A 13,145-nucleotide genomic window follows, 5' to 3' on the forward strand; every position below is an offset into this window, starting at 1 on the left:
GTGAAAATATAGTACAATTCTCACTAAAATTATGAAATTGCTAGACACTTTTTAAAAAGCATCCTCCACCTTCCTAATTGGCCCAGCAAATCTTTCACATCGTCACAATCAAAGACACAAATGATTGTGACTCTGTGATTATCCAAGGCCATATAAAATAATCACTCATAATCACTGGGTTAACTGTAACATGGCAGAAAGTTGGAAATCCAAAAACCCTCTAACCACAAGACACCTATTTAGTCCCTTACTCTTGGAAACACCACCAATCCTCTTCTCTTCTTTATCCTCCCTCTCTAAATGAATACATGTTTCTGGTTCTGTGGTGTCTGGGAGAATGATTAATTACATTTTCCAACTTACTTAAAAAGCAGCTAAAACAAAAAGAGGTCAATGAGACAAAAAAAAAAGTTTAAAAAGTTATCAAGTTAAATTGTGCCTATGAAAGTTAAGGGGAATATCTTGATCCTACTTAGGACAAAGTTATCTCACTGAAACAGCAGCCTTGCCAAACTTGGCGTTTGATCTATCCCTTCTCTCCCAAATAGTAATGCACAACTGGATGTCCTTTCACATTAGTGCCAAATTAATGTCAGATGCAGAGCAGAGATCTACAACTGAATTAAAAACAAGGCCTTGGCATGATCTATAAAATCTATACCAAAGTGAAATGAACAAAACATCTGAATTCCTATCAGATACTAATAGAAAAGCTAAGAAAACCAATCTGTACTCTGGTCTGGGCAAATAAGAGCAGACTGTTACTTTCAGGTGTAGATACCATATTTTAGAGGGACCAATGGCCTGGAGTGTATCAAGAACAAAAATAAAGAGTTTTTGAATCCATATCACACGTGAAACAGAAGAAATGAGTAAATTTAGTATGTGCCTGTGTGCACTATTAGAAGTGGGGATGGGTCAGAAAGCATGATGATACATGAAGAAGACTGAATGTTAAAGAAAATCAGATTTATTTATTGTGCCTCCAGAAGGAAAAACCAGGAATGGAAGGGACAGTGAGATTCTTTAGAGTACAGAGCTTCTTACTGAATACAAGTATCAGATAATAACTTGAGCAGCCAACATTGGGATACACTGAGGTGACAGTACGTTTCCCATCACTGAAGCTGTCTGTCATATGGCACAGATATTATAGAGGTGATTGATATTTTTAGTAGACAGCTAGGCCAGATGATTTCCTGGGGTCCCTTTCATCTCTAATATGCCAAGACTCTAAAATGCTATACATGTTCTCTTTCCTTCTGGCTCAATTTTTTGTTTTTATCTTCCACTTGTTTAATCTTTTACCCACTTCCCTCTACTAATAATCGTCTCAGCCATGCAGTCAGCCTCCTAAAGTAAGTTTGTTTTTCTTTCACCTCACAAATAAACATCTTTGATGAGTAAGAAACACCACAAGAAAGCCACTTAAGTAGAAGTGCTTCCTCAAGTTAACTCCCTTAAAAGTGAGTCCCTTTCATCATGAATTCCAAAGGAAACAATTATAAACTATTATAAAAATTATGAGAAAGTGAAACTGAGAGTTAACACAAATGCATATGCAAAATATGCATTTAGTATGTTTGATCATGTCCTCATGTATGATGAAAAAGTTGATCTACTCTTCTTTAAGTGCTCTGGGTATCTGATCTAGATTAGGAAATGTATTAACTAGTTCAGGGCACAAAGGAACTTACAAATCTGAATAAACTCAGACTGGTTATTATTCTTCTGTTATTTGCAGGTAAATAATTAAAAAAAAAAATCCAGTAAATTGGCAACCTCCACAAAATCTGCCAATAGTATATGTGAACAGCCAAACTTCAAAATTCTTATCATTCAGACAAATTCTAGGTGACTACTATTTACATTTTATTTTAACGAAGAAATTTCCCCCGATCTTGTCCTCCAGAACGAAAAGCCATGAAATACAAATATAGTAACCAAAAGAGTAGGGTAAGGATGAATATCAAATATTGGTGTTCTAGGGGCGCCTGGGTGGCTCAGTCAGTTAAACATCTGCCTTCAGCTCAGGTCATGATCCCGGAGTCCCTGGATGGAGACCCACATTGGGCTCCCCACTTGGCAGGGAGTTTGCTTCTCCCTCTCCCTCTGCCTGTGGCTCCCCCATGCTTGTGCGAGCACTCTCTCTCTCTCTCTCTCAAATCAATAAATAAAATCTTTAAAAAAATAAATATTGGTGTTTTAGTTAGTATTAGTGCCTTCACACAAAACTAAATAGGACTTTGCTTCAGAAGAAAAAAAATAAGGCGAAGAGTAGAAATCAAAGGCTTACAGACTTTGATTCAGACAGCATGAACTTTCCAACAATGAGTGCTAACAATGGATCATTTATAGGAATATCCCTAGCACTACTGCAATTAAGAGGTTGGGAAACCATCTTTCCAGGAGCTGCAAAATAGAATCCTATTACAGTAAAAGAGTCCTTCTAATTCTAAAATTCCCGGATTATTTTTATTATTATTACCTTTCCCACTCTGGAAAATCTTCAAGACTCTGTCTTGTAAATGTCACCAAGCCAGTAGGTTCTACAAAGGCAATAAAAAAAGAAAAAACAACAAAACAAAACAAAACAAAAAAACACCCAAAAGAAGTTTGATTTTGGAAAGATTATATACATTCAGTAAAAAATGGGCCTAACAATGGTTATAAAACTAATTAGAAAAATACCAAGCTTAGTGTTAAAATACAACAGAAGACTGATTTAAAATAATATTACTCTTATAGTAGGAACTCTTTCTGCAAAATAGTAAGCCCTCATTAAAACACAGAACTATACAAACAGCACAATGGTACTTACTGGTAAAGTTTTCTAAACTGAATACATTTGTAAAAAGTCATTGAAAAAAAAGGTGCATTAATGAGTTTAGCTTATACAACAAAGACAAAACTAAATTTAATCTGTAGACTCCTCAAAGAAAGGTCTTAATCTTACAACTAAAGATTGGTGAATATATAAACATTTATGCATTTTACAATAAAATAAAATGTCTGTGATTAAAAAAGAAAATTGTTGGCATGCCCTTCGGAGTTGATAAAGCTAAATCCAGGGCTTAGATGACATGCAATTGCTCTACTTACAAGGCATCTTAGCTGGAAGGAGGAATTACTGGGTTCTAAGAGGTTAGAGAAGAAAGATGACATAGTTTTTAAGGAGGAATAGATATGAGGGGATCAAAACGCAGTATATTTTAGAGGAAGGTGATCCTTTTTTGTTCGGTTTACTTTTTTTTTTTCCTAACTAGTGGCAAAGGCAACAAATAAATCAGTAGGCCAAAAGTAATTTGATTCAAATCAAAGAACAAACTAAAAAGGCCAGGCCACTTCTGTTTTCTTCTGTTAAAAAAAAAAATAATGCAAGCAAGAAAGAGAAAATCTATTAAGCAAAGAGAGATATGTCAGGAACTATTAGTGATAATGGTGGCAGAGACCCAATGAAAGCTTGACAACCATTTCATTCCTCTGGATGATTCCACATTTCTCTGCTCTCAGTCACAAGCAGTAATAACACAAAAATCATATGGAATAATTAGAGTAGAACATTAATGGGTGACTTTTATTAATATGGGTTATAAAATATGCTTAAGATTTCCTTAAGAAATTTCTCTAAGGCAAATAGATAATATATTTAAAACTTACACAAGATCAAACAACTCAAACACCAGAGAAGCAATTCCATTAATAAAAAATTAATGTCAATATCATCATTCAGTAACTTAACAGATAAGTAAGAATATTAAATGTCATTCATATATACTAAAAGGTCCCAAAAGAAATTCCTAAATGAGTGTCACTGGCAAAGCCAGAAAAAAGGCAGAACATGGCTCTTTAGGTATATTAAAACAAAAATACTTAGCATTCTTATCACCTTTCTTCCATAAAAAGGTAACTTTTACGCTAGAATAGGTTATTTTAATCAAGTATTTCCCTTAATAAAAGCATAAAACAAACTGCATATGAATCATCAATTTTTAAATACTCCATCTATAAGACACTTTATCTAAAACTATACTAAAAATAATTCAGAAGGCCCTTGAAAATCTTTCAACTTCAAGATCCTCATTAAAAATATAAACATTTGGGGCGCCTGGGTGGCTCAGCGGGTTAAAGCCTCTGCCTTCGGCTCAGGTCATGATCCCAGGGTCCTGGGATCGAGCCCCACATCGGGCTCTCTGTGAAGCAGGGAGCCTGCTTCCCTTCCTCTCTCTCTGCCTGCCTCTCTGTCTACTTGTGATCTCTGTCAAATAAATAAAATCTTAAAAAAATAAAATAAAATAAACATTTGAGGGGCGCCTGGGTGGCTCAGTGGGTTAAAGCCTCTGCCTTCAGCTCAGGTCATGATCTCAGGGTCCTGGGATTGAGCTCCGCATCGGGCTCTCTGCTCAGCAGAGAGCCTGCTTCCTCCTCTCTCTTTCTCTGCCTGCCTCTCTGCCTACTTGTGATCTCTGTCTGTCAAATAAAAAAATAAAATAAAATAAAATAAACATCTGACAACACTGAAAAGTTGGTCTTGATGGAATTACATTTTATCAATTCTAAACGGCACATTAACTTCTAAAACTGGGATATGTCTTTCACAATGGAAGGTATCTAGCCATAGCCACTGGTTTAGATTAAAGTAGAATTTTTCCAGAGAAGATGTGCATCTGCTTCTGCAGTCATCTGGGAGCACCACCAACCTGAGATCAGTGTGAATTAAATCCACTATTGCAGGCTTTTGTGGGTCACACTGATAATATGACTTCAGACTCCAAACCTGAGGCTTGTGGTTCAAATTCTCAGGGGAGGTTCTTTTGTTTCTTCTCTAGCCAGTGCCATGGTTGACATTGGTAGTTTCTTTGTTTTCCCTTTTTTGCACAGGTTAATTTCTCATCTATCCTTAGATTGAAGGTACAGACCCTTGGTGTCTCAGCTTTGTAAAAGAGGTCTCCTATGACTCCCCATCCTGAATATTTTTTCCTTCTTAGTTGTACATAACATAATGACACTTTTTATCATCTACAATGTCCTAGATTTGATGAAATATTGTTTAAGTAGGTTTCTGTAGTTTCTATTAAGTAGACTTCAGGCCTCCTATATTAAATTGATCATTAACCTGCAAACCTTTTTTATTCCACTGAGTATTTCCTCCTTAAGCCTGTAGCTTTACATCCTAAAAACTTACAACATGTTGCTATATTTCACAAAAAACTAAATTACCATGTACAATGAAAAAGCCCGAAAATAAATGTCTAATTATAATTTATCTTTTTCAGCCTAATTCCTAATACTTATGATGGTTTATAAATTTCTAGTTGAAAAAAAATTAGCATTTTCCCTCAAAGCAAATAAAATTCTAAAACTTAGGCAAATTAGCTTTTAGAGAAGACATACTTGGTTTGACTCTAAGGACAGAAAAATAAATTCTGAATTACTTAGGTATAATAATGGAATGCATTCTATTTAGCAAAACAAATTTAGAATAACAAAAAATGTACCCATCTTTCTAACAGATTATTACAAATTCTAATTTGGCTTTATGTCTCATAAACCCAAATCAGCCTTCATTTCCTTTATTATTTCATTCAGTATAGAGATCAAAACTAGAAATAAATAAGCTAAGAAATAAATAACCCTCCATCAAAGAAGCATGATTTATCATGCAAAGAAGCATGAAATATCAACATTCGGAAAACTGATTCCTTTCCAAAACTCTAAAAAATGTTCAGTAGCAATACCTGCAAAAATAAAAAAATGCTAAGTCTACTATAATGTGAAATTAGATACTAAAGGAAGAATATGAGAAAATTGACCTTAAAATGAGTCAATAATGTGCTTTAAGACAAGCTGACAACCTGAATGACCATAACTGAAAAGAACTCATTTCAGTTGACCAGAGTTGATCTGCTCTAGTTAGCAAAAGCAAACTTTAAGATGTTCTGGTTTCCCTTATAATCGACTTGTAGGAAAGGCCACCTGCTGGTAATAGCTAACATATATTAATCATTTAACTTCTCACTTAATATTTAGAACTATCCTATGAGGTAACTGATCATTATTCTTTTATTCTACCAACAAGGAAACTGAGGCTTAGAGGTGTTAAGAAACTTGTCTGTGGTCACCCAGCTCCTAGGGTAAGAGTAGCAATAATGATCTATTATTAGCTAGTAATAGTAACTTCCAGCACAGGTTAGACATTTATCACCACTGCCTCAGGTTATGATTAGTTTCCGGAAAACAAGATGGTTAAGGTCCAAAAGAAAAAGAAACACATAAACACTAAGTACAACACTGTTTTATAAGAATTCTACAAAGTGTAAAGGGATGAGGAAAAAAAAAGAGAGGGATGAGTAGGAAGTCAACTCATAGGTTGTCCTCTGTAAATAAACTATTTGTTAATAATCAATGCCTCTTTAAGTAAAGAACACCCAAAATGTATTTCCTGGTCAATATACTTTCTTTTCAAAGTATTAATTTACTGTTTTTCATTCATGAAAACCTATCAAACCATGTTCTGCTGGTCTAACTTCAGAGTATATAAAACTCACATGTATTCATAGTATGCATTTAATGTATGTAACATGTATAAAATCTAGATTATAATACTGAATTATTTGGTTTGGGCAGGAAAGTGTAGTTGGAACACAAAATGTTTCTGACCTGCCACTTAATCTGAACCATCTGCATCAGTGATAAAAACTGTATTAAGAATGAAAGGAATTTACTTTTCTCTGTGACTCTTCTAAAGTAGCAGAAGAGTGTTTTAAGCTTCTCTGGTTTCCTTGATGAACGTCCTTCAAACAACCTGAAAAAGACCAAATAAAGAAAATAAAAAAGAGTGATCTCAAATGCCTTAATGATTCACAAACAACTAAATATATTGGTACCGAGTAAAGGAAGGCAATCCTATAATGACAGAGAACTGGAAAACCAGATTCCAACGGCATCTGGAGAAGACTAAAACCAACTAGAACCAAGGCTTCTTAAAAGTTGTTCGAGTCAGATGGCACTCTCTAGCAACCACGCTTCTCTCATCTATCTTCCTCCAGGGAGAAGGCACCATCTGGCCCCCCAAAGTCAATTAGGCCAGTGAGTTAACGCTCAATCATTTTCCCAATGGCAAATACTAATAATTCATAATATTACTAGGTAGTTAAATGAATGAACAAAAATGGTGCATTGAAAAAAAAAAAAATCCCCACAATTTTGTTGGGGGAGGGATGGCAATGGGTGGTTATGACACTGACAAGCAGGTATGACACAGTTATTTAGGGACTGACCAATCTTTGGTAATTAAACAGATATACCCTTTGCACAGTAATCAAAACAATGCCTACTCATCTAGCTTCCAGCAACCTGGACTTGCACTACTTAATTTAGTCTTCTTTGAAATGACGTGGCATTGTTAATGGTAAAACATAATGCAATTTATCCTCAGGAAAGAAAAGCAGGGCTTTGGAAGCATATGACCTGAATAGGGAGTTCGCTAAAGAATTTCAAACACAAAAGCATGTTTTAGGCATAAGATCTAGCTTTCCAAAGGCATTTAAAAATTATAAAGAAATTCTGCAGCTATAAATGACGAGGAATTATTTATCGGCCTCTAGTCATATGCTCTGGCTTTACAACCAGAAACCCTTCAAGTAAAAGTTCACTTTAATAAGTGACGAAATGGGTACAATTTTTCATTATTAGAAAAGCAAGCTTATGTAACTATGCAGAGAGGGAAAAGTTAATTTCATGAGAAAATCCTATTGAGCAACTGAAATGAATTAGGGAAAGGGAAGGAAATGTAGATTTCAAATGATCCTGTTTTCAATGATCTGAAATTCTGTATTCAGGGTCAATTTCTGAGAAAACAGTTTATGTGAATACTTATTTCCTGAAAAGAATACTAATGTCAGAAAAGTATTTTAACCAAATTTAAAATTGAACTGACTTAAAAAATAAAATAAAATTGAACTGATTTTTAAAAACAGTTTAAGAGTTCCTGTATGGGGGTGTCTGGGTGGCTTGCTTGGTTAAGTGTCCGACTCTCGATTTCAGCTCAGGTCATGATCTCAGGTTGTGACATAAAGCCCTGAGTTGGCTCTGTGCTGGGCAAGGAGTCTGCTTAAGATTCTCTCTCTCCCTCTGCCCCTACCTCTTAAAAAAGAGACCCTGTATGGTCATTTTTACTCATTTAAAAGAACTTACTTTTCTAAAATGTTTATTACAAATACCCTTAAAATCCACTGCCTGCTGAAAGAAAGGATCTTTGAGAGCACAGGTTTCAGCTTGGTTTCTTATGTAATATGTCAACCAGGACAGAGTTTATTTAAATCAAAATGATAGTCAAAATGAAGAAGCCACCTGGTAGTTTAATTAAACATCCAGTATCCAATAAATGTGATTTACTAAATGAGGATCTTGGGATCCACTGCAAAATCCCTTTCTAGGTTTACTACTTAGTAGAGGGAAACAGTATGAATATAAAGGCAGCCATCACCTTTTCTTAGAGATGAACTGATATACTACATAATCCAAGTAAAGTTCCTCTTCCACAGAACTACTGTGTAGTAAGGAAAAAAGTAGTTGTTATCCTTAAGAAACAATTCTCCCCAAAATAAAAAGCATCCCTGCCTCATATTTGTGGTCAGTTGTTTGTAAAATCACATTGAAGTTCATGTATTTCATAACCACAATGACAAAGTAGTTAGCCTAAGAGCCTCTTGGGACTGTAGATTTATTACCCCAGCAATACTGACTTTCCTGGAAGATTATATGGCAGTTATTATCACCTACTACAAATGAGCACCCATTGTTTATCTTGTAGGTCCTAACCTTATCAGTACAAAGTCAAGCAGAATCTCAAGGTATTGTTTATTTGTCGCTCTAAGCCCAATTTCAAATCATTATGTAACCAAATATGCTTTCCCATGTTCCTGATGGAGCAGGAAGTGCGATGTGAGGTGAGAGGAATAAGAGACAGGAAGGAACCAAAAAATCAGGGAAGATGAAGCAGGTTTAAAACCCTTGCACGTGGGGCGCCTGGGTGGCTCAGTGGGTTAAGCCGCTGTCTTCGGCTCAGGTCATGATCTCAGGGTTCTGGGATCGAGTCCCACATCAGGCTCTCTGCTCAGCAAGAAGCCTGCTTCCCTCTCTCTCTCTCTCTCTCTCTGCCTTCCTCTCCGTCTACTTGTGATCTCTCTCTGTCAAATAAATAAATAAAATCTTTAAAAAATAAATAAATAAATAAATAAAACCCTTGCACGAAATCTAAAATTCCACAACAGTGAAGTCTGAAAGTACTATGCATAGCCACCCAAATGAAATCAATTATCCTGGTGTGAAAACTACATAAAAACACAGCTAACAACATGAGTGAATATCACCAGAGTGATATAATCTGAAAGACAGCATCTAAGGGGAGGAAGAAGACAAACGAGCTCCAAGAAAAAAGAGGGACAGAAAGATGAGGCTGAGGGGCACCTAGGTGGCTCAGTGGGTTAAGCCTCTGCCTTCAGTTTAGGTCATGATCTCAGGGTCCTGGGATCGAGCCCCACATTGGGCTCTCTGCTCAACAGGGAGCCTGCTTACGCACCCCGCCCCCACCTCTCTGCCTACTTGTGATATCTGTCTGTCAAATAAATAAATAAAATCTAAAAAAAAAAAAAAAAGATGAGGCTGAGAAGGCAGAGAGAGAGACTAACAGAGATGGGTCTGGAGACAGAGGGAAGGAAGAGAAACAGAAATGCACACAGAGAGTAAGTCAACCAGAAATAGAGACTCAGAGAATGAAACCTTATAATAATCAAGCACCATGAAATATTTTAACTTCTCAGCAATTTTTTAAAAAAGATTTATTTATTTGACAGAGATCACAAGTAGGCAGAGAGGTGGTAGGGGTGGGAGGGAGAAAACAGGCTCCCTGCTGAGCAGAGAGCAGATGTGGGGCTTGATCCCAGGACCCTTGGATCATGACCTGAGCTGAAGGCAGAGGCTTTAACCCACTGAGCCACCCAGGTGCCCTCAACAATTTTTTTTTTTTTTAAGATTTTATTTATTTACTTGAGAGAGAAGGAGTGAGAGAGAGCATGACAGAGGAGAAGGTCAGAAGGAGAAGCAGACTCCCCAAGGAGCTGGGAGCCCGATGCGGGACTCGATCCTGGAAGTCCAGGATCATGACCTGAGGCAAAGGCAATCGCTCAACCAACTGAGCCACCCAGGCGCCCCAATTTTTCTTTTTTAATTTAGGTTTTCAAGTGCTGGGTGTGTATATTCAAAGGCCTATTTTGAGTCAGCAGGTATGCATATGACCATGCACATAAACTAGACCACAATAACCCCTTTGCATATAGGAAGGACATTTTGGCATTTAACTGAGTATTAGAGAGTATTTTAAAAAGCAAACAGAAAAAGCCAGTCAGGCAACCTCGCTTTTGTTCTAAACAAAACTTTTTATTTTCAAGGAAATAAGTCAATCAAGGGTCAGATACTTATTAACGGAGGTCTTTCTTTCCTTACATATAAAGAAAATCATAGTTTAATAAAATCTTTCCCTGAATAGAATATTGATAACATTACTGGAATTGAATTCTAGGCACACACACACACCCTCATGTGATTTCAAGTTAAGGATTAATCCCATTAGTACACAGTAAATCAAACTCAAAACACTGCAACCTCCACTTTAAAATAGATACAAATGATAATCTGGAACCTAGCCACAAAGTCATTCTTGGCTCTTCTCTGAAGCAATCTGCCATATGGCCCCAACAGCACTTTCAATCCAGGGAAGAGGCAGATGTAAAAGCCTCCTGGGCTGACCACTGCTGCAACCCACAATTAATCTCTGACCATCAGTTTCTAAGCAATCTCAGAAGCATCAATGCTAATCACATTGGAAGCCTTTATATGAATGTTTAGGCCCTGAAAGGCAAGCAGGGGAAAAGGTCAGGGGTATTTAACATAACTAAGCAGAGCTGGAAGAACACAACAATAAATAAAAACAGGAAGACTTATTCAATTTATTGACGTCAGCCTCCCACCACATACTCTTAACCATTTTTCTTATTCAATCAACTAGCTAGCCATAGCCCTTCTGAGGCTAACTACACTCACATACACACACAACTCCCAACTGCCAGAACTACCATCATAAATAGCAACTAGGCAAAAAAGACAACACCACCACAACAAAATGCTCCATAATCAGTTTATCAAATGGCTCATCAAATTAGGTACTTGATCTTTCATAAGTCACATGAAAAAGGGGAACTTTTGGTTGTTTTCCACTTCTGGAGCACACTCAGAGCATTTTGCTTAAGAGGAAGTAAGACATAATAAATGAGCACTGACTGTGAACAGAAGACAGTATCCAGGTCCCAGTTCTGCTGACAAGGCATTTACTCTCACTAAACCTATCAGTATAGAGGTTTCCCTACCTAGAAACTACCATTGATAGAATCAAAGTAAACTGTCAATAGACAGAATCAGTGATCATATATAGTCATCATTCCTCGTGTTTTTTTGTTTTGTTTTGTTTTTACTAGTTTAGGCTTATTAAATACATACCATCTCAGTGCAGCCAAGTGCTGACATCCTGGCTGCTAGGATTCCCTAAAACAATTGAAGACACTACCACAGGCTTTACTTGCACTTAATTAATTTTCAACCTTCTGGTGACCAAAAGAATATCCATCAACCAGAAGACAGGAATATGCTTGTATTCAAATTTTCAATAGATTAAGCTCTCATTTGGTGAAAATGCTATTGGGATACTATGAGTTTAAATCCTTTCATGGTCACTCTGGACTGACAATTGACTTTCAATTTACAGACTGAGAATTATTATTATTTTTTTAAAGATTTTATTTATTTATTTGACAGAGAGAGATCACAAGCAGGCAGAGAGGCAGGCAGAGAAAGAGAAGGAAGCAGGCTCCCCGCTGAGCAGAGAGCCCGATGCGGGGCTCGATCCCAGGACCCTGAGATCATGACCTGAGCCGAAGGCAGCGGCTTAACCCACTGAGCCACCCAGGCGCCCCCTGAGAATTATTTCTAAGGATAGTTTTAGTTTCTGATTAGCTATGATGTAAGAAGTATTAACCTAATTAACCTGAATAATTATTCAAACGGAGGCCAGATAGCGAAATGGTTAAGGGACTCAGCTTCTAGAGGAATACTTTAATCCTGAGTTTGAATCCTAGTTATACCAGCTAACTTAGGGAAGTAACCTACCCTCTCTAAGCTTCCATCTTCTCATCTGAAAAATGAAAAAAATAATACCTAATTTATAAATTTGATATATTAGGTAAAAAAATAACAGCATGGTGACTGATACATAGCAAGTACTTAATAAACATTAGGTATTGTTATTAAGAATTATTCTCATGCAAAAAAAATTTCTCATGCCCAGCAAAGAAATCAACATTCATTTACATAAAATGCTTACATTGTTCAAATCCATATTCCCTTCATTAAGAAAAATAGCTCAGCCTCTTTTCCCGTCAAACCTAACATGCTGACGTTCAGAGCCAACCAGCTCAAATTTCAGAATAAATGACCCTGCACAATGAAAAAGATAAACACACGCCTTTGCCAAGAAGTTCCAGTATTCCTCTGTCAGAAGTTTAGCTGAAAACCAATGATGCTTTAAAATGAACACATGTGGGGTTGCTCGGGTGGCTCAGTTGGTTAACCGTCTGCCTTTGGCTCATGTCATGATCCCAGGGTACCGGGATGGATGGAGTCCTAGATCAGGCTCCTTGCTCAGTGGGGAGTCTGCTTCTCCCTCTTCTTGTGCTCCCCCTACTTGTGCTCTCTTTCTCACTCGTTCACTCTATCTCAAATAATAAAATCTTAAAAATAAAATAAATAAAACACACATTGTAATTGATATAAAGCCTGGTAATTATGGCAGGAAATGCGAAGTCACAAAAGCCAAGGCTTCCCAAGACTACTTCTACCTGTCACCCATTCCAAACCTGAGGTCTATTTTACTATTGAGAAAAGAATGCTGTCAATGTAGCAGAGGCCCAGCCTTTAGAGCACCCTGTGGACTTGTTTCTCTTACATGCTGAATGGACAGTGATGGGGAAGGGGAGGTTATGATACTGTGTCTATGGGGCTACAGTTAGGGAAGGAAGAAGCTAGTTGTTTAA

General features: G+C 36.9%; 1 protein-coding gene across 4 annotated transcripts in view; it reads right to left on the reverse strand.

Moving 5' to 3' along the window:
• Positions 1-13,145, reverse strand: part of PARG (poly(ADP-ribose) glycohydrolase) — a 119,091-nt gene that overhangs the window by 44,095 nt on the left and 61,851 nt on the right. For all 4 annotated transcript variants that reach the window (XM_047703334.1, XM_047703335.1, XM_047703332.1 and 1 more), the window contains exons 10-11: positions 6,726-6,805; positions 2,489-2,549 (exon numbers count right to left, since the gene is read on the reverse strand). In XM_047703334.1, the coding sequence (XP_047559290.1) occupies positions 2,489-2,549; positions 6,726-6,805 (141 nt within the window). The remainder of the gene's footprint in view (positions 1-2,488; positions 2,550-6,725; positions 6,806-13,145) is intronic.

The sequence above is a fragment of the Lutra lutra genome, chromosome 14, assembly GCF_902655055.1.
Source record: "Lutra lutra chromosome 14, mLutLut1.2, whole genome shotgun sequence".
NCBI lineage: Eukaryota > Metazoa > Chordata > Mammalia > Carnivora > Mustelidae > Lutra > Lutra lutra.